We start from the raw sequence: 23,055 nt of genomic DNA, 5'->3' as shown, positions 1-23,055 counted from the left end.
TTTCTTTGGGACAAATGCTTGATTGTTTACACTGACAGTTTCCATTACACCTATTCGTCAGACAACTTGGCCCTTAAGTAAATTTGATTCTTTAAACTATTTTTTTCTTAATAAAAAATAAGAGATAAAAAAATGAAAATTTTCTTGCCATATTACTTTCCAATAGAGGGCGTACACAAAAATGTGCCCACAATTCAAGTTTTTGAGCGCTCTAGTGAATAAAAAAATTATTCCCAAGATACGAATGAAAAATAAATTGCAACTGTATGGAAATTAGTAATTTTGGTCAAAAAAGTGATATTTTAATGATTTTTTTAAAAGTGTGTGCTTTGTACAGCATTGGCATGCCATAATCCTACCTGTAGATTCCCCACAGGCAGGATTGTTGCAGTGAACAAGTGCATCCAGGTGCTAATTGGATAACGGTAGGAAACAACCCTCATCGTGGTTGGTTTAGCAAGAATGCGTCGAACAAGCTGCAATAAAAAGCTAAGAATCAAGTGACCAGGTAAAGTGTACACATCCAGATCAGAAAATAATCATGAGGCACTTTGAGCAGTCATAGACTGGAATCACGCAATATAAGTCATTACAAGCAGCCCCCCCCCCCCACCCAGTCTGGACTTTTTACCCTCTGCTGGTATGGCTGAAACCTACATTTATAAAGGCTTTATGGATCAGTAATTGTAATGAACAATTCGTTGTTGCAACATATTGAAATAAATTTCTTAAACAAGGGCCTAAAACAATAAATACAAAATATAGTTGTATATTTCTAAAAAATAAAATAAATTGAAAAATATATATAGATAAAAATCTGGGGAAGCAATATGGTTGGCTGTTGACCTAAAAACTTACACGATTTGGATCTATAACACATGTTTATACTTAAAATCATTCATTTACAAATTTCTCCCAGAAAGAATATTAATAATGTACAGTATCCAACACAGTTAAGGCTGCATGAATTGACCTTTCCTAAATGGAATTATCACCAAAGTAGATGAAAATTTCAGAATAGATTATGCAATTCATATTCTATTCTTTTTTTCTATTTACCTCCACCAAGTAAAAAACGGTCCCGTTTTATAGACTTGCACAATTTTTATAACAAATTTACCATCAGACAGATGATTTCAGTAGCTTTTACTGTTAATGCAAATTCATTACAAGTTTAATGAAACAGGTCCAAAAGTATTTTGTGTGGTCCAAAAATAATTTACTTAGGCAGACACAGCTGTATATAATAGTTCAAATATGGAATAAAACAACTAAACAAGCATCAAGGTCACTATCATGTATAATTAATCATTTATTTTTCTTCAATTATTTTGTTTCCAACAAATGTAATCACACAACATACAAATTTAGTATCAAATATGCTCTCTTTGAAAGTTAAAACATAAAAGACCGTACTAATCCTCCAAAAAAGGGTGTACACAAATCTTTGATAAAACAATAACCGTTTTCAAACACCAGTATTGCTTCAAGCACGACACATTAAAAACATCCCCCATTCAGGCCTCACGAGGAAAAAAATCTACACACATAACTTTATAAACTGAAATGGTACATGAAATAAATAAAAGAGATTTTTTCGTGGAAACTTATAAGTCTGGAAACATACAAACGCATGTACTACCACTACACCCTCTACAGGAATATCAGAAGGTTTGAGAGAAGTACTAGATTACAAAATAAGAACATAAAGGAAAAGAACAATTACCCAACATAATTCACATATCTTGTCCACATAATATTTTTATAATTCTAGTTCATGAACCTGTATATCCACTTAGAGTGTTAATTTTGTTAAATTAGAACGACTGCATTACCATCTGCTTCGAGCATAAAAATCATACAACCAAGATCATCTTTGCTTGGAGTGTGAAAAACAGGGTCTATACATATGCAAGTGAATTGAATCCCACTGCATAATCATGCACAATGACTGAGGCAACAAACGTTTACAGGTTTAAACCAATGCATTCTATAAAATTAAAGCATACATATCTTCAAAACATGTTCTGCTCTCAATATGAGAAGTTTCATGACAGTGGATAGACATCATGTAGAGGTCTGATAAAATGATTCTGATATGAAAAAAATACTCATGCCATGAAAATGATATATTTTTTGCTCAAACTTTTAAGTGAACAGAGAGTGAAATCAAGACAGATCAAGACAAGATGAGTTTTTCTTTTGATAAAGACATGAAAAGTATACATACAGAATAAAAAATATATTGGTCAAGATATTAGACAAGTCCTACTTGTGAACATAAATTCAGATTTCCAGTACTACCTAAGTGATATTCTAATCTTCATAATCAAGTTTTGACATTTTGACTAAGATAGACAACATACATTAGAAGAAATGAATAGGTAATCAAATTAGACATTGATTTCATTGCAGAAAGATACATTGCTATCTCATCATAATTTTTAAAAGATTGTTAATGCTAATTCCTATAAAAATAACATGTTTGAACTTTCAAAACTGTGATTGTAGAACCCAGTTGGGTTTGCCTAGTGAGAAGAGAAGGCCAATAAAAAATTATTCCCCCAAAACATAATTGGAATGATTATGTTCGGAGTGCATGAATCTTAGAATAGCCTATTTTAATGGTGAAATTATTTGTATTTTCTTGTACACTGCAATGAGTGAGAGCTTTAAAACACATCACAGAGTTGTTTTTTGTGTGTGATTAATTTTATTTAAACATCCTCATCTGGAATACATAATTAAATTATTATTCATCAACTCATTTATTCAATTTTTCTACTTCTTTCACAATGAAAAACCAGGAGGACTTTTAATTACTTGATTTCCTCGATTAGAACATATGCGCAAGAGTGACCTTCATGAATATATCTAAATTTTACTAAAAACTCTTCCATTAATATATGTAATATACTTAAATTTGTCCTTTTAGTTTTCCCATGAATTAAATGAATGTCTATAGGCGATGAATTCTGTTTACAGGTGGATTTACAGCTCAGTCTTTCCTCCGGTGTTGACAGGCTTTCTTGTCGCTTCTTTATTAATGAACTTGACAAAATCATCAACCTCACGACCACCCTCATATTTCTTTGGACTAGACTTGCCGTTCATTGGTGCCCAATATAGAGTTGGGAATCTGAAATGAGTAGATATAAATACAATTAGTCATAAAATGCAGGTGAGCCATCCCCATCCTCATCATGATACGTATCATCATCATACATATCATCATTATCATAATCATCATCATCATCATGATAATCATCATCATCATCATCACCATCATCATTTTCACCATCATTATCATCACCATCACCATTATCATTGTTACCATCACCATCACCTCCATCATCAACATTATCACATCATCATCATATTTACTAGAAGAGAAATGAGGCCTTTCCCCAAGAATAGCTGTAGGTTAGGATGCCAAAGGGAACTTAAAACAGCATGCAGTAATGCTGGAGAGCACAGAATACAGGTAGAAGCCTACATGACAATTGAGCTATTTGAAACTACTTTTATTTATAAAACTATATTACTAGACTGTACTATAATTTACCTACAATGTACCATCATAATATGATAGGAAAAAAAGGTTCTTATATAAATCAGATACAACTATTTTTCAGGTCCCAGCCCTAAATATTTTTAAAAGTTGAAGTTTCGTCCAATTATTGTAATTTTGATAGTCCCAAGGGCATTGGACTAAGTTTCAACTGTAAAAGATCGCTGTAGGAGTTGATCTATTGTCTCACGATAAAGCAAACTGATATTGCGACATTTCGGCTGCACTTGCTAGTCTTCGTCAGGCAATGTGGACAATCGCAGCTGCGCGCGCCTTTTATAGCGTAAGGTGCATGCCGACGGTGCCGGAACCATCGCGCTATGATAATCAAAGAAAGATTTACAGGAGACACTTTGTAAATAAGCTTGAGCCCTCATTAATCACATTTCATATGATTTATCTTTAGTGTCCTCAGTTCCTGGAATTTAGTCATTCAATAATGTATTGATATTAAGGAATTACACACACTTCAGTGTTTCTTACTGATGGCATCATTCATGAAATATGGCACTGGAAACATTTCATGAAGTATCTTTTCAATGATTTCCACCAACCTATTTTGAATATCCAATCAGATGAGAGTGTTTTAGTAGCTTATAACATTTGCCATTTGAATTCTTCATTTGTAAAGCTGTGAGATACTTACCCTCTGACCTCATATTGTTGTGGTACATCATTGGCAGTGGCATCCATCTTGGCTATAACAATATTTTCATCTCCACTAAGCTGTTATAACAAAACAATGAACACAGTGAAAATTAACTAAATGTTCATCAAATTGTTTACAAAAAAATGTGTGAGGCGCAATATGTACATATAACATTGAATAGTTATGGCACTGGATGCTTTTTTTTCCTTCAAACTCTTTACCTATAAAACAATATATAACAATACATTTCAAGAAGGTCTGAACACAAAACAGAGAATGGAAATTAGAGAAATCAATCAACATCTAAGACAATACATCTTTGCTGGTGGTCAGTTAAACAGTCAGTATCGCGAAGGCTTAAAGTGGTGATTGAAGATGGGATAACAATCTACCTGTCCATTTGATGCAATAGATGTGTTAAAATAAAAGCATATTACTCTAGAAAAATGCAGTATACACATTTTTATCTGCATAACCAATATTTTAACTCTTTCTTCAATAGTTAGGTGGAGTGATTAACAACTGATAACAAAGCAATACTTTCAATGAAAATTGCAGCATCATCATATTTGCTATAAAAAAAACACACAATAAATGTTTAAACACAATTCTATGCCACACAGAGTGACAATACAGCACAGAGATGTGAGAGATGAGACAAGTGATTCATACTACATCTATTATACACATAATAAACATATTCATACAGTTGGTGGAACATGGGAATGCACGGCCATCACCTCATAGCTGCATCCACCTCCAATCACAATCTTTCATAATTTTCTCACCTGTTCTCCCAGTTCATTGTATTTTGGTTCCAAGCTCTTACAATGTCCACACCAAGGAGCATAGAACTCAATAAGGACGTCTTTTGTTTCATCATTTACTATTTCATCAAAGTTTTTACCGACAACCACCTGACAAAAGAAAAGAAAACGATGAAAACATGAAAATGAGCAATGAAATACAATGACCCTTATTCTGAAATCTAGTTTAACTTGGTCTAGGTCTGTTCTCAAATGATGGGAAAGCAAAAAATCTCATTTTGGGGGAAAATATTAAGTGCTCGTGTTTACTCTCTTGGTTTCCCCTTGCTTTAAAAAAAATCATTTTAGTTACGGTACCAATCGAAGACTCTTATGAATGAAGTGAGTACCAAATATGATGACAAATCGAACTGCACTGTTAGAGATTTGTATCACAATTTGCTAGCCAAAACCAACCAAAAGAAAACAGCCCATTATGTTTCAATCCATAGTTCTTCATGTAGAAATCTAGATATACACATGCTGAAACTAAAACAAAGATAAAACTTGTACCAAACTTTACACCAACCCTAATCCATATTACATTATTGAAGACAAAAAACCCTATTACAATAACCTTATATATTTGGATAAATTAAAACAGGAGCGATTGGTTTATGAGCAAATTTCAGGTCATTTTCTGATAAAGTTAAGGAACAATTGGAACAATCAGGAAATGCAAAGAATTAATTATATTCATAATAAGCTGGAGAAAGTGCGTACATTGCAGTCAAATCGGCAAGCTCTCGAAAAGTAGCTTCTTTTATCCAATTGATATTCATGACTAGAGGGTTTTTGCATTGTTAATGAGCTTGGTCCGGACGAAAACACCTCTTTTTATTCGGCCATTGCTGCTCTAAATATTGACCAAATTTCATGTTTTTGTAAAAAAAAGATCATTCTTTCAAGTCATGTGTCTGGTTTTTTCAAAAGATTTTGTAATATAGGTGAAAGCTTTTGATATAAAACATGAATCAAAATAATTATTTTCATGCAACAGAAGTTGTTTTTACACTTAATTTCTGGTTGGGTCCAAATGATTTTTAGATTATGATAAAGCTAGAGATCTAACCTTTAATATGATATAATTTTTATAAGAGGTATCTTAGATGGGTCAGCAGCCAGATTTTCATAGGCCAAGTACATTTAGCAGTTTAAAAACAAGAATACTGCACTCTGATTGGTCATAGAGATCATACATCCACGTAAATTCCAATGTCCCACACTGGGCCTCTGCAAGGTCACTCACCATGTGGTAATCTCTTCAAATTACCCGCGCTTGTTTTGAATACACTTTTAACCAATCAGAACTCTGGATTTTATGCTACTCAGAAATTTAAGAAATCTCGTCTTGCATTTTGGTAGAAAAAGCTGGCTGCTGACCCATCTAAAAGGTGCCACATATCAAGAGTGACATTGTAAGAAAGTAGAGTTTGAGCTTTCTGATGATATAAATAATATTTGTGCCCAAAACACAAAATTTGCACAATTTGCAAGAGGCATCATGCCTGAAAATCACTTATCGAACTATTTTATTCAAAAGAAATAATCAGTATAAAAGAGTAACGTTTACTCTTTCATATGCTACAACAAGTGGAATGCCTCTGGCGGTCTCACCTGCATCACGCGATTCAATATAGTAGCAGTGCTGACTTTGAAAACTACTATAAAATAATTATTCACAAAAACACCATTCATATAATGATACAATACTACGTTCATTGACATTTGACCTTGATCAGGTGACCTAAAACTTGTCAGTGATACTTGATTACCCCTATATCCACATTTTATACACTATATCTATAAACTTTGAAAGTTATGACAGCAATCTAATGATTACCTCTAAATGGCCAAAGTTCAATGAACTTAAATGACCTTTGACATTGGTCATGTGACCTGAAACTCACACAGGATGTTCAGTGATTACTCTTATGTCCAAGTTTCATGAATCAGATCCATGAACTTTCAAAGTTATGGTAATTCAACAGATACCCCCTTTATGGCCAAAGTTCATTGACCTTTGACCTTGGTCATGTGACCTGAAATTTGCAAAGGATGTTCAGTGATACTTGATTACTCTTATGTCTAAGTTTTATGAACTAGACCAATAAACTTTCAAAGTTATGATGGTAATTCAACAAATACCCTCAACTTGGCCAAAGTTCATTGACCTTATATGACCTTTGACCTTGATCATGTGACCTGAAACTCGCACAGGATGTTCAGTGATACTTGATTACTCTTATGTATAAGTTTCATGAATCAGATCCATAAACTATCAAAGTTATGATGGTAATTCAACAGATACCCCCAATATGGCCAAAGTTCATTGACCTTTGACCTTAAACATGTGACCTGAAATTTGCAAAGGATGTTCAGTGATACTTGATTACTCTTATGTCCAATTTTTATGAACTAGACCAATAAACATTCAAAGTTATGATGGTAATTCAACAAATACCCCCAACTTGGCCAAAGTTCATTGACCCTAAATGACCTTTGACCTTAATCATGTGACCTGAAACTTGCACAGGATGTTCAGAGATACTTGATTACTCTTATGTCCAAGGTTCATGAATCAGATCCATAAACTTTTAAAGTTATGATGGTAATTCAACAGATACCCCCAATTTGGCCAAAGTTCATTGACCTTATATGACCTTTGACCTTGGTCATGTGACCTGAAATTTGCAAAGGATGTTCAGTAATACTTGATTAACCTTATGGCCAAGTTTCATGAACTAGGTCCATATACTTTCTAAGTTATGCAGTCATTTCAAAAACTTAACCTTCGGTTAAGATTTTTTGAGAAAGTCACACAATTCATAAGATTTTGCAGGGACATGAATTCAGCCACGACAGGACTTGGATAAATCTTGCTCATTTGCTCATTAACATAGGGGCTTGCAGACTGACCAATTGTGTGTGGGCAAAAGAAGAATCTGATGACCAGGATTGTAATACACAGTATCTGTAAAGTGCTCAGAAATATTTTTTTCCAGTGTATGAAGTGGTACACAAAAGAGAAACATTATAATTTACAGTTAACTACATCACCTACAACTTTACACTTAATATTTTTTGCGGAGATTTTATTATCACAAATTATGAAACTTACTGAACTCAAAAAATTGTATTGTGATTGGTGTAAGTGGGAAGGGGGATGGATGTACTGACCTTAACTGGGCCATCATTGGAGGCTGGTATAGCTTCACTCTTAATATAAGGCTCCAACTCCCCATCCACAAAAGCCTGGATGAATGTTCGTAACGTTGTTACTCTGTAAAAAAAAATTATGTAAAAACATACAGATGATAATATAATGGTAAATATGTCAGCCAATGTCTTCTGTAATCTTACTTATTTACAGAAGATTATGGCGATGGTAATTTTCTTCTTTTTTACATTTTTCACCACACAAATATTTATTTCTATTTTTTTTTACAATTCAATATAGAGCCGGCAACCTTAATTGTGAAAAAACCCTATTCTTTATTTCTTTTATCCTATTTTCAAGCCTAAAATCTCATTTTCTTTAAACTTGGAAAAACATACCAAAAAATCATTATTGTTACAAGTTAAAAAAAAAATCATATTTTTAGGGGAAATCCAATTTACTGTCACTTTCCCCCAAAAAGAGGGGGGGGGGGGGGGCTGAATCAGCCCCCCCTCAACATTTTTCGCGATGTGCAATTTTTTTTACCACGTCGCTCGCTGATTTTCCTTTCAAGTCTTGCACAACTTTTGAGACCAAATTTGCGACCCCCGGGTACGAAGTTCCGAAATTCCGCAACATGTAAGTGCATGCAGACCCCAAAATTGCTCAAAACCGTGAATTAATGTACAAATCCAATGCAAATAGTGTTTTTAGCCAAAATTAATAAATGTATCATGATTTTTTCCTTTTACTGATTAGATCGTTTATGGTCAAAATAAAGTCCCCAACAACTTCCATTGAAAAAAAGCAATGAAAAAACAAAAGTAAAAAACAGATAAATAAATAAGAAATTTAGAAAACAATTAAAATACATAAGAAAATAAATGTGATGTTGAAATTTTCTTAAAGTGCATTTGATCAGATTCCTATAAAGAGTCTGAACGCAAAATTAGCATTTTAGGTACATTATTTAGTTAATCAGAATTTTCTAATTGTTGCATGATAAATTATATAATACAATCAGAAATCATCTGACAAATACTAGTATCTTGATTAAATGATTTTGATGACCTTCCAGAAGATATCAGCAATAAGCTCAACAACTCCCCACCCCTTACATTTTCCTTCAAGAAAACAAAGAAAACCATCATCTCCCCACTTGCCATGCACTTCCCGAGATATGAACACTGTTATACACTCCAGTAAAGTTTGGTTAAATTTTTATCCAAGCTTACAGAGTTATTACAGAAACAAACACAAATACAATCCTATAGTGACTAACTCCATAAATCTGAGGAATAAAAATACTTGGAGACAATGACGATAACACGATTACTCACGAGAATTCCTCCGACATGACAAACTTTTCGCCCTTTGATCCCTGAATAACAACTTTTGGAACGGTGTCATCTGGGGTGTAGTTAATGTTATAGTCACCCAGCTGGCGAGCAAAACTTCCAGCTGATGCGATGGAAAGGTAGATCTGACCGCCAAATTCTTTACCAACTTTCATTATTCTGGAGTGGAATATCAGACATAAAATTGAAGAAAAAATATAAAGCTTGATTTCATGTTTGTGAGTTTCTATGACAAACATTAACTCATATCAATATGAAAATTATTCTTAAAATTGTAAAACTAAGCATAATTATTCTTTGACATTGTCTAGTGCATTACATTCAATATAATATATGAGGTTGAAAAAAATAATTTCATCCAAAATGAACATAACAATTATACATGTAAAGTCCAGTAAATAACATACAACCAAAACGGTGGTTTGAGTATTTTAAAGAACTCATGAATCACAAACCCCTACTTTCAAAAGATCAAAATGAAATTAAGAATCATGTAAATAACCCAAAACTACAGGACACGTTTTCATCTCTTGATTTTAAGATCACTCCCAATGAAGTGTTAGACTGTATTCAAACTTTGAAGAGAAAGAAAGCCCCAGGTAATGATGCTATTTTGAACGAAATGTTGAAAGCTGGAAAATTTATGTTGTCACCAGTTTTGTCAAAGGTATTTAATTTAATCCTTATCAGTGGTCATTTTCCTGATAATTGGTCAGTAAGCCTCATAAAGCCTCTTTACAAAAGCGGGTCAGTTTGCGATCCCTCAAATTATCGAGGGATATCCCTCTCAAGTTGTCTTGGAAAGGTTTTTTGCTCAGTTCTAAACCGTCGCTTGGTATCATTTCTAGAAGAATATAGTCTCAATACAGTCAATCAGATTGCTTTTAGAGCAGGTTATAGAACGTCAGACCACATGTTCGTTCTAAAAACTATTCTTGATAAATATATAAGATGTAAAATAAATGATAACTATAATAAATTATATGTATGCTTTGTAGACTTAAGAAAGGCTTTTGACAACGTTTGGAGGGATGGTCTCTGGTACAAACTACTAGAACATGGAATTGGTGGAAATTTCTTAAGAGTAATCCGTGACATGTATTCAAAATGTAATGTATCGATCAAATTAGACGAAGGTGTTACCCCATATTTTCATACTAATATTGGAGTAAAACAGGGTTGCGTAATTAGTCCAACTTTATTTAATTTATTTGTAAATGACATAACTAATATATTTGATACATCAGTAAGCGATCCAGTAACACTTTTTGATAAAGAACTAAATTGTATAATGTATGCTGATGATCTTGTTATTGTGTCGAAATCCCCTAAAGGTATGCAACACTGTTTAGATAAATTCACCGCATACTGTAAATCCTGGATGTTAAACATAAATGTATCTAAGACTAAGATTATGGTGTGCTCAAAATCAGGGAGATCGAACGAAGGGGTTTCATTTGAAATTAATGGAGAAACACTATGCACTGTTAGGGAAATGAAATATCTTGGTATTGTTTTCGCAAATAATGGATCACTTAAAGTGGCCGCAAGGGATTTAGCTGATAAAGCGAGAAGAGCATTGTTCAAATTGTACAAATCTTTTGGTTCCTATACTCCTAGCACTAAAACCTTGTTGCATCTTTTCGATGCAACGATACAACCGATATTACTTTATGGATCTGAAATTTGGGGTACTAATGTTATAGACATGGAAAAAAACCTACGATTAATGGATGGGAAAACAGGGCTATATTTTAAACACGAATCTGAAAAGGTGCACATTCAATTTTGTAAATATATTCTTGGGGTAAACCGCAAATGCAGTAATTTAGCAGCGACAGCTGAAATCGGTAGGTATCCAAAAGTCATCCAAATTGCCATAAATATACTGAAATATTGGATTCGAATACGTAATATGGACGAAGATAGTTTGGTTTACAAAGCTTTTGTAGAAAATGTAAGTCTATTGAATAACGGAAACAATTGCTGGCTTAAGACAATTCAGGATATTTTTAACATACTAGATATTTGTCGGAAAAATGACACCCCCATACTTGATCCAGAAAATATACCAATTTCCCAAAAAGAATTTATTACAATATGCAAAACATCATTGGAAAGAAGATTTGACGAACAATTTGAATTGGATTTATTTAACGACAGGGACACTAGGGAAGGAAATAAACTAAGAACTTTTAGGCAATTCAAATTCAATATAAGACAAGAAAATTATTTATATTCAATACACAATGTCAATTTGAGAAAAAATATAACCAAGCTCCGACTGAGCGCTCATAATCTACCAATAGAAACAGGAAGGTACAAAAGACCGGAGAAGATACCACCTAACCTGAGATTTTGTGAAGATTGTAATTTGAATTTTGTCGGGGATGAGTTCCACATTATAATGAAATGTAACAAATATAAAGATTTGCGTAAAGATTTTTTTGAAAAGATAATTACCTTCAATATTAGGTTTACTGAAATGGAGTGCCAGGAAAAATTTATCTACATCATGAAATTGGAAACTGAAGCCTTGATTAAACTGTTTTGTTCTTTTATCCAAAACATAATTGCTATTAGGGGTGATTTCTAAGTACTAAAAATATCAACCGGTAAACACTTTGAAGTAATATATTCGCAATATTTTTACACAATTAATTTACATGTAATGCCATTCTTCTCATTCTTCCTCTCTTTCCCGCTCTCTCCATTTTCGAACTTCTTCCCTCTTTATTTCCCTTTCCTCTCTCACTTTCTTTATCTTTTCTTGGATATCAGTCTCTATATCCATTGTCAAAATATCTATCCGACTGATTTCTATGTTTATTGTGTATATTTGTACATAATTTACAAGTTGTTTCTTTTTTCTTTTTTTTCTTTTTGACGAAATACTATTTTGTTTTTGTTTATTTGCTTATATTCCTTGCATTGTATATTTGTCTTGTATCATTTTGTACTTCTTGTTATGAACAAAATGCTGGCAATTGCCAGTGAAGTTCTAATAAATTCAATTCAATTCAATTCATGTACATCCATATATTCTGACAAAATAGATTCATGTGATTAGTCGGAGATGGGAAAGAATTCTTTGTGAAAACAATTCTTTTGAAAGACATTTTTTCTAATGACATACAAAAAAATGTTATGGCAAATTATGAAGAAAAAAAAACACCAACCTGTTTCTCCAATAATTGGTTCCTGTACATGAAAGAAAAGGAAAAAAAAATAAAAACAATCAATTTTTTTTAATTAGCATGATTTAACAACACAATAAGCAAAAAAACAAAAATGCATAACTGCAACCTCTGAATTTCTCATACATGTACACCTGTACATATACACTGGTTTATGCATTTAATCTGTACAACAAGATGGATTCCAAACAACCGCAGTTGAACTTTATGCCTCAGCAAATGCCAGACCAGAAATGAATTATGTACCCGTTAGTGTAAAGGATAAACTGTTTTTAATAATTAACTGTCAAGTTTGAACTTGCGACCCAAACCTACCATGATCCTTACTCACAAATACCCCAACATTATCAAAGTTCATTGACCCTAAAAAACTGTTGACGTTGGTCATGTGACCTGAATCACAGGCATATAGTCGAGACCAAAAAAAAAAATCACCCTGAAAGTCCACCATGAAACTCGAGTTACACAAACTACTAACCTTTTACATTACGTTTATAGTCCACATCGTAATAAGCAGTCAAGAGTGGCCTCAAATTGGCAAACTGGGCTTCCTTATCTGGTGTCATCACACCACACAATCCATGGCTGCAAGGTATTCAAACAAAGACAGACAAGATATTATAACAATAACTGAACTTTATATAAGCATTTTTAGAATTTTCCGATTGGCAAGAACAATTAATTCTTATACATGCATTTTTAGAACCATGATTTTAGTCATTTCTAATTTATTTTACTTAATATTACAGGTTCATTAGGTTTGATAAATTCGGTCTTGGAGAGTGATAAATGCACTGTAGATTGAAATGAGTATATAGGACTTAGCACAAACATACATTCTGGGCAGGGCAACAAAGATTAACATAAAACAGAGCTTGACTTTCTGTTCACCAGCATAAATGCACCATCAATCAATATATAATTAGGCAGAAATGTTTGCTCTTGAAAGGTCAACACTTCTAATGTTTTATCAGCTCAAAGCATGGGCCCTCCAAATGCAAATGGCAGAAGGTACTTGGAAAACTTGCTTGCTTAATACACCTTTCAAGGGAAAATGAAATTTTATAGAAGGTAAAAAAAGGGGTAATTTAATTAGGCAATTTCATAGAATATGTATGCCCAACCCTCCTAATGATTCATCTCCGCTTTCAGATTCGTATGAAAATGTACAATGCCCTCAAATTGGCAGGGCTCAAGAATGCCATGTAGTGAATAAAAAAATCATGGGAAAATAGGGGGTTGAACTTTCAAAGCAGTTAATTATCTTATAGCAACGTCCATTAGGCTTTTTTTTCCAAATACGAAGATTAATGTTAACTGTTGTAAACTTTGATTTACTTACATACTACTTTTGACAAATTTCTCTATCTCATTCTTGTTGATGGGTCCATCATACACCACCTGACTATCTTCAAATTTATTGTTTAGATTTGAAGGTCTGAATAGGATCACTTTACTGCAAGACAAAGAGGGTGACAGAGTAACAAAGATATTATACATATACAACGATTTCTTACTTGATACACAATTTCAGATTCTATATATGAGGAATGCACTTGTTACTATGTGTATTCCATGAATGTCCCATATTTGAGCGTAACTGCATGACTTCAACTAATTTAAAGCCATCAATACCATGTATTTTTATTTCATATTGACTAGCCTCAATACCACTCTCATTGGCTTCAGTTCGATAAGCCCTTTTTATGTTTGCCATTAAATAGTAACGATAATAATAATAATAATAGTTGAGGGTAATTGTATAACCTACATATTCACCTGTGCTCAAGGTGCTCCTCTATTACCCTGGCTAAGCTAGTCTACCAGTTTTGGTGCCCACAGCTTTTTGAGGAATTACTTCCTGCCAGTACCCATTTACCTCACCTAGGTTAGGTGCAGCACATCGAGGATCATTATCTTGCTGAAGGAAATTACATCATGACCGGAATTCAAACCAAACCCTTTGTTTCAAAGTGTAGAGACTAATTCACTGGGCAACAACGTTCCTTAATTGCACTGTAATATAGAAATGTGCCCTAGCTAAAGTGGCCCTATCCTAAAAATACTGAAGCAACGGCTCTATCATTGATTAGAATACAAGTTGATAGTGGAATTTGAAATTCTTCTATTTTTCTCTTCACCGAGAGCATCAAATGCTACTAGATAAACGTCACAAAATACATACAACTTCTTCTATCAGATCTGAATTATTATAATTTGTTTTTCATATGACTAAAATCAAGGGCACATATTAATTAAATTTTAGACATTAATACGTGTTTTTCCATTAAGAATACTTAGTGGGAAATTTAGTTCGAATGGCAATGAAAATTTTCATTTGTTATTGATAAGTAGTTTTATGAAATTGAAGTTGGTTAGCACCATCGTATTATAAACTTACCCAACTCCAGAGTATTTATCAGCTAGACCAGAGTCCAGGGTGTAAGCAAATCTGAATTCTTCAAAGAGTGCATTAGACAGTCTCTTGAATTCTTTATATTCACTGCTAGATTCATCGGTAAAAAACCCTGTAAAAATTGAAAGGGGAAAGCAAGAATTAAATATTGAAATGAAAATATCATCCACAATCTAAGCAAGCTATTTGACTTTATCTTTTCTTCTCTGTCCATGTGTAATTTATTCCTTTGGATTAGAATCCCTCCCTTATCCATGCATCTAGTCTGATATGCATCTGGTGTTGCTTCATCACCTCAAAGACATTCACATGTTCTTAAATTTTGAAATATTAACCAAACAAAAATCTCTCTTTATCTGTATGGAAACTTGCAATAATCAGTATCCCGTTTATCATTTAATAAACAAATTCCTTCCATACTTGACTGAATTAAGAAATACCATGAAAACAAATGCTTTAAGACCCACCAATCTTTGATAGAACAAATTATTATTAATACTCTGTAACTTCATAATTTGGGATGTTTTTTTTAATAGGCTATCCCAGGGCTGCACATTCAACCCCCTCACATAAAACAATAGAGAATAAATCGTTTTCCAGATAATTAAAGACTTTCTTACCAACAGTCACTGCGACTTCAGTATCAGAGAGAAGATTCTTTAATTGTTCTTCTGATGTAATGACGGTAGACTTTGGTCCAGCCTGCTTCTTCATGTATGAGGCAATGCCAGCTGTAATAAACACACAAAGTTTGGTATTCATAATTTAAGACCATCAGCTCATTCTGCAATGGGTTGATATGTTCAGCTATTACTGGCCTCTAGATTAATTTCTTTAAAGGAAAGTATCATTTTGCTTTTATCATTTGGTATTTTCACATTAGCACAATATATCTAAGCAAATACATATTATACATTTCTAGCTTGCCTGCCTACATAAAACTTTTTTGCTTTCCTTGTATACAGTTCCTGCAATAGCCTCTATTTTCAAATGTTTGTTTGAGAAAATTTCTTTAGAGCATCTCTTAGTGTTCATTATACTGTATCCTGAATCTTGAACAAATAGTTCCATTAGATAAAATATCACAACTCAGGATTGGACGAAAGCCACAATTATTAGACAATTAAAAAAACATTCTAAATGAAAGACAAAGTAAATTTTTAATGGCAGTTTTATGAAAGCAAAAGCCAATAACATTAATTAACATATTCTCCACTGTTCAAATTTCATGGAGAGGAAAATTTTTCAAACACTTTGCTTTATCACCACAAACATATGTGCGAAAATAAAACCGAAGTCTGCGATTAGACTAAATTTAGATTGTTAAAGGTTTTAATTCCATTTATTCCCATGGCAAACATTACTCAAAGTCTCAAACTACTTCAGCTATTATCATATCAGAACCTGTATTGCCATCAATGGTACCATCACAATAGGGTAAACAAGTAAAACAACAAATCAAAATCAAGTTTTCTATGATTAAATAAGATGAAAGTAAGTATTTAAGCGATGAAGTCAGCCATTTTATTAACATCAAATGAGAAGTGTTTGTAAAGTAAGCGAATACACACCGGCTTCCCTGGGACCTTGGTAGTCAGATGGTGATCCTTTACGGAAGACTTTAAGAGTTGGGTATCCAGATACACCATGTTTACCACATGATTGCTTCCCACTTTCTGTACAGTCAACCTGAAGAAAAAGGAATGGAGGGGGGGAGGATAAGAAATTTTGATATAGCGCATGTTCAATAATGAAATCATGTCATTTGTGACAGATCTTCTTTTCATTTAATAGGCCTACTCCATCATGGGAATCGTACAGCAATATCTAGTAAACAAGCTTTGGCAATTATTTTTTAATAAATCACAAACAAAAGATATGAAAATCACCAAACACAATGATGAAAGTAAGCAAGCAACAAAAATGAAATTTCCTGCAAGACAGGAGATAGACTGATGTGACACCAAAAGTTTATCAAACCTGAACGGGTTCTATCAGTACTACAGTGTATACTCCAATAGTCCAATTTAATATGAAGTATGTGTACCGTTATTGCTAAAACTGTTATAACATAATACCCAAAGCATTCATTTCTTCCCTGGGTGGAGAGTGACAATTAAGACATCAGTGTTCCAGAAATACTTGATAGTCTAAAATATAATCCCACTGTCTGAGACCTACCTGCTAGACCACAATACGAATACTGCTCAGATTGAAGAATAGTAACTTGAAACTCTCATTTATATACAGAAAAATACAGCCATGACTGGTAAAAACCATCCAGTTTCTTACCTTTGCCAAAGGGATTGGTGGACTCTCCTTCTGAAGTGTTGTGGCAGCAGTTTCGTACTCGGGTGCCAGTCTCTTACAATGACCACACCTGAATTAAAAAAAAAAAAACATTTGCAAATGAATTTTCGGTACAATCTGTTGGCAACATTATTGAAATGAATGATTATTGGAGAATGCTTAAATTCAGACTGGATCAAGTCATTGATTAAAGCTCAGTTACAAATCTGGGTAATCATAATCCTTCCTCTGCAATTCCAGACATAACTGAAGACTTCCTCTAGTTTGAACCTTCACTTTAGCTTTCTACAATGTCTAAAGGATAAAGGGTGCGCTTTCCCCACCCTCTTCGATTACTCACTGCTTAAATCCCAATTTCAATGGGGAAAACTACAAAGTGCATGAGTGAAAAGTACTCTTTTTACGAATATAATTATCTCACCAGTTTATCGAAATATGTGATGTAAAGTACCACATTTTGATTCCAAACAGGAAGATGCTCTATTTTGCTCTTTTCGTGTTTTAGGTGTTGAGGAAGTCAGAGGAACAATTTGATGCATTATTTATGAAAATTAAGAACTTTCTAAAGTATTGCGGTCCTACTCCTACCTACCTACCTTCACCAATACTTTTGATTATTTTTCTGTTATTTTTACAATAAACTTTTTGTCGGGGTGAACTTCCCCTGTATCCGAGCGATAGCAATTTGACAGCTGAAAATGGGTGGTGATCATAAAATTCTCTTGTTGAATGTCCATTTGAAGTCAAGTAACGCGCCTAGAATTCAACATGGTACCTCTTTTCGGCATGGTAAACTTATTCACAAGACAGCACAGTCAAACACCACAACATACACCAAACACATTGTTTCATACACAGGCACTATCGCTTACAACATGCAAGTGCCGATTTGAACTCCAAAATTCCCTCTAAAATGTCAAAATTTTCAATCAAAAATGCAGAATCTGCACCAAATTTCCAGAGCACACAGTGGCTAAGCTCAGATTTAAGAAGCGAGGTTGCTAAACAAGTGGAATGCCTCTGGCCGTCTCACCTGCATCACGCGATTCAATATAGCAGCAGTGCTGATTTTGAAAACTACTATAACTCGCACAAGATGTTCAGTGATACTTGGTTACTCTTATTTCCACGTTTTATGAACTAGACCAATACACTTATAGAGATATGATGGCAATTCAACAAATACCCCCAACGTGGCCAAAGTTCTTTGACCTTACATGACCTTTGACCTTGATCATGTGACCTGAAACTCGCACAGGATGTTCAGTGATACTTGATTACTATTATGTCCAAGTTTTATGAACTAGACCAACACACTTTCAAATTTATGGCTGTAATTCAACAAATACCCCAATTTGGCCAAAGTTCATTGACCCTAAATGACCTTTGACCTTGATCATGTGACCTGAAACTTGCACAGGATGTTCAGTAATACTTGATTACTATTATGTCCAAGTTTCATGAATCAGATCCATAAACTTTCAAAGTTATGATGGTAATTCAACAGATACCCCCAATTCGGCCAAAGTTCATTGACCCTAAATGACCTTTGACCTTGGTCATGTGACGTGAAACTCATGCAGGATGTTCAGTGATACTTGATTAACCTTATGTATAAGTTTCATGAACTAGGTCCATATATTTTCTAAGTTATGATGACATTTCAAAAACTTAACCTTAGGTTAAGATTTTGATGTTGATTCCCCCAACATGGTCTAAGTTCATTGACCCTAAATGACCTTTGACCTTGGTCATGTGACATGAAACTCAGGCAGGATGTTCAGTAATACTTGATTAACCTTATGGCAAAGTTTCATGAACTAGGTCCATATACTTTCTAAGTTATGCTGTCATTTCAAAAACTTAACCTCAGGTTAAGATTTGGTGTTGACGCCGCCGTCGCCGCCGCCGCCGCCGCCGCCGCCGCCGCCGCCGCCGCCGCCGCCGCCGTCGCCGTCGGAAAAGCGGCGCCTATAGTCTCACTCTGCTATGCAGGTGAGACAAAAATGGAGAAATCTGTGGTTTTGTTCAGAGTTCGCTTACGTCCTCACAAATTTAGGATCATATCTTCAAAATTAGCCAATCGTAAATGAAAAACTCTACTGCATTTAATTTGCACAGAAGTAAGAAACCTCATTTTACGTGAATTTATACGAACATTTTTTTCACACCTTCATACGCATTAGGTGTATAGATAAATAAAATGCAACAAATTTATGTGATTTGAGGATGGATTTCCAGTTTCGTGCTTAAATGACAATTTGAAGAAATACAATCAAGAAAAATTTGCACTAGCTATTACAAATGTCATGAAAATTATAAATATGGTAAAATTGATTTATATTTACCGTTTTCTTTTTATCGCACTTGCTGCATACCCCTCCGCGAAAAACAATTTTTGTGAGGGACAAATTATAATGTACATCATGATTCCGAACGCGCGCTGGACGGGTGAAGATATATTTCATAAATAATGAATTAAGAATTGGGTGATTTTTTTCTTCATAATCATATATCATGGGTAGATCTAAATTTTAATTTTTGTTTGCATTTTTCATATCGTATCTGAGCAGATGTTGGTAATAAATTTGTGTTCGCTAACTAATCTTATTTTTTCTTTTTAGCAGTAGAGGCGCACGGCCAATATTGGAGACTGTCTCCAATGCGGGAGATTATCTCCAATATCAGAGACTTTTGTAAAGAATTTGGGTATCCAATTTCAGAGACAGTCTCCAGTTTTGGAGACCAATTTCCTTTGTTTACATTTGCTGCAAAAGGATTACCTTGGCGGCAAATAAAAATGTGATAAGCAGATTCCTCATGAAAAATTACCCCTTTTCACCGTCTATTTTTGTTTTGATAAGGATATTTGTTGTCAATCACACACAAAACAAATGGGCTTCTGACCTCAGTGAAACAAAATTTTGGGTGGAAAAAATCATGCTTTTGTTGGTGTTGTTTCTTTTGTCCTTTTGCAAAGCAAGTCTCCAATGTGGGAGATTGTCTCCCCTATAGTATTGGAGAGAGTCTCCCATATTGGCCGTGCGCCTCTACTGTTTAGCTGCATGTTCCACCATGGCCATGATGCCTGATGGCTCTTTCCAATGCTCGTTCATATCAAATCCTATCGATGCGCCGTCGACAGCTCTACTCCCTCTAGACCAAATTGAAATAAATCTCGCACACGATACCTGAAGTTGAACTCGAGTTTGAACTAGCGCCGATCACCCACAATACACACCTCAACATTCCACTGAAGGAGCAGACGAGATGCAATTCAGCAAATGAGGTCCACAAACATATTTCCGTCAGAAAATCAGTACGTTAAGTTGTTATTTTTAGCAATTTCTGTCATTTTTTTTATACCGATTACCGTATAATCTAATCATGTATGATGTAACTATTGTAAGCCAGGCCAGCGCCAGGTAAAACTAAAGAGGTAAAAAATAGATTATTTCGCCTTGTTCTTAATTTTACAATTTATCTATCTAGTTCTATGTATTGCTCCGACTGTGAAATTTAGTCTTGAGGACGCAATGATGATGATTTTTAAAATAATGAAATATACTTCTTCATCATTGACGTCTTGACACTCTTCCCCCAGTCGCATAAGAGAAGGACCATAATAAAGATGGATTTCCCTCGGAAATCCATCTTTAGAAACAAAAATCACTTTAATTGTATCGATTTCATTAATTTTCACACCTTCCTACGCCTAATGCGTAGGAAGGTTTTAAAAATTATAACATGAAAATGTGAAAAATTTAAGGTTTCTTACCTAACTGATGCCGGATAAACACCTCGATCCACATGTAAACAACGTAAGTACAATAGCGTCGACCCTTGAACCGCTTATGTATGACGTACTTCTGGCTAGCGATGCCGTTCTGATGAATAATTTATAGAAAAAAAAATTATTTCGCAAATGTTAAAATTTATCACGTAATTAAAAATAATTGGTATGAAACTAACAATTATTTTTAATTTACGCGATACATTTTAACATTTGCGAAATAATTTTTTTTTCTATAAATTATTCATCAGAACGGCATCGCTAGCCGGAAGTACGTCATACATAAGCGGTTCAAGGGTCGACGCTATTGTACTTACGTTGTTTACATGTGGATCGAGGTGTTTATCCGGCATCAGTTAGGTAAGAAACCTTAAATTTTTCACATTTTCATGTTATAATTTTTAAAACCTTCCTACGCATTAGGCGTAGGAAGGTGTGAAAATTAATGAAATCGATACAATTAAAGTGATTTTTGTTTCTAAAGATGGATTTCCGAGGGAAATCCATCTTTATTATGGTCCTTCTCTTATGCGACTGGGGGAAGAGTGTCAAGACGTCAATGATGAAGAAGTATATTTCATTATTTTAAAAATCATCATCATTGCGTCCTCAAGACTAGTGAAATTAAACTGCGGAAGTCTTACGATACGACATCGTTTTCGTATGCACTACTTTATATGCAGTATACCCAGTTGTTGTGTGTCCGGACAGGTTGTGTGTCCGGACGATCAATTTTAGAAAGTCATTTGGAAAAATTTACAAGCGAAGTTTCATAAATCTTGACTTTAGTAAAAAATGTTAGGAAATATTGGAGAAAACAAAATCGAAGATGATTATAACTATTGAATTCATATTTTTAGTGTAATCCAAAGACAAAAAAGAAGGCTTCAAAAATATAAAGTGTCCGGACACCCGACCCCCCATATCCTACTAAAATAAATGCGCGTCCGGAATTACTAGTGGCCGGTAATTAGGCTTTAGCTGAGCTGCAGCTAGACAACATCGAGTCCAATGAATGGGACTACATACAAGTTACAATTTCTTAAGGCTAAACTTCCTTACCATGGAGCAAAAAATTCCACCAATATCAATTCAGCATCTTGAACATGGTCATCGAAATTGGAATCTGATAGCTCTATAACATCACTACCATAAGCAACTCCAAATAGGAGCGACACAAGCAAAATAGCGTTCATTTTGAAAGTTTTTATTTGACTTTCGGGTTTCGTTCCGAACCAAAAGGATCTGTCCAAGGTCTTTCGATGTCGCGATCGCATGAACGCGTCAAGATGGCGATCCACGTGTACTTGTGTTGGCGGCCTGTGATTGGTCGAGAGCACCGAGTGAGACCCCCGCCCCCCCTTTACTATCCCTTTTTGATGCCCCTCTCCTGGAATCCCGGGGGGGGGGCACTCAGTATATAATGCATAGTGGGTATGTGCCGCGGAGGGGACCCCCATTTTTACACTCAAATTTCCGTTCCAAGGCATAGCATTTTTGTCTTATTGAGAAAAAGAACAAAGAAAGCCGCTCCAAGGCATAGCATTTCCTTCTTATCGAGAAAAAAAAGAAGAAAGAAATCCGCTCCAAAGCTTCGCATATTTTTTCGTTACGCCGTTCCGGTCGCATTGATCTGCTACAATTTTGGTGAAAAGCGGCCGTAGAGCGCTTTTCGACCATCGCCTAAGCGCGAGCGCACCCGGCGGAGGCCGCGCTAGCTGCGTCCTGCACGATTGCCCGTTCCATAGGGATGCATGGGATGCATACGCACTCACAGAGATACGGAGATCCGTTC

At 34.6% G+C, this 23,055-nt stretch overlaps 1 protein-coding gene across 1 annotated transcript; it reads right to left on the bottom strand.

Moving 5' to 3' along the window:
- Positions 1 to 1,288: 1,288 nt before the first annotated feature.
- Positions 1,289 to 22,623, bottom strand: LOC129262216 (protein disulfide-isomerase A3-like). The gene is made up of 13 exons (XM_064100093.1): positions 22,323 to 22,623; positions 17,450 to 17,537; positions 16,729 to 16,846; positions 15,778 to 15,888; positions 15,143 to 15,269; positions 14,084 to 14,197; positions 13,220 to 13,326; positions 12,724 to 12,745; positions 9,527 to 9,703; positions 8,207 to 8,309; positions 5,009 to 5,137; positions 4,218 to 4,297; positions 1,289 to 3,139 (listed from the first exon to the last, which is right to left on the bottom strand). The coding sequence occupies exons 1-13, from the start codon at positions 22,535 to 22,537 to the stop codon at positions 2,992 to 2,994; spliced, it is 1,539 nt and encodes a 512-aa protein (XP_063956163.1). The 5' UTR covers positions 22,538 to 22,623; the 3' UTR covers positions 1,289 to 2,991.
- Positions 22,624 to 23,055: the final 432 nt, after the last annotated feature.

Source organism: Lytechinus pictus, chromosome 5 (assembly GCF_037042905.1).
Source record: "Lytechinus pictus isolate F3 Inbred chromosome 5, Lp3.0, whole genome shotgun sequence".
Classification (NCBI taxonomy): Eukaryota; Metazoa; Echinodermata; class Echinoidea; order Temnopleuroida; family Toxopneustidae; genus Lytechinus; species Lytechinus pictus.
The sequence above is the reverse complement of the archived record's forward strand: the minus strand, read 5'-3'. Positions and strand labels throughout refer to the sequence as shown.

What these genes read in the sequence shown, in the direction of transcription:
- LOC129262216 (XM_064100093.1), bottom strand. Translation starts at nt 22,537, where the DNA reads ATGCGATCGCGACATCGAAAGACCTTGGACAGATCCTTTTGGTTCGGA. An exon ending in GATAAATACTCTGGAGTTGG is followed by an intron (nt 14,198 to 15,142) that starts GTAAGTTTATAA and finishes TTTGTCTTGCAG; the next exon opens with TAAAGTGATCCTATTCAGAC. An exon ending in CAACAATATGAGGTCAGAGG is followed by an intron (nt 3,140 to 4,217) that starts GTAAGTATCTCA and finishes TACTCATTTCAG; the next exon opens with ATTCCCAACTCTATATTGGG.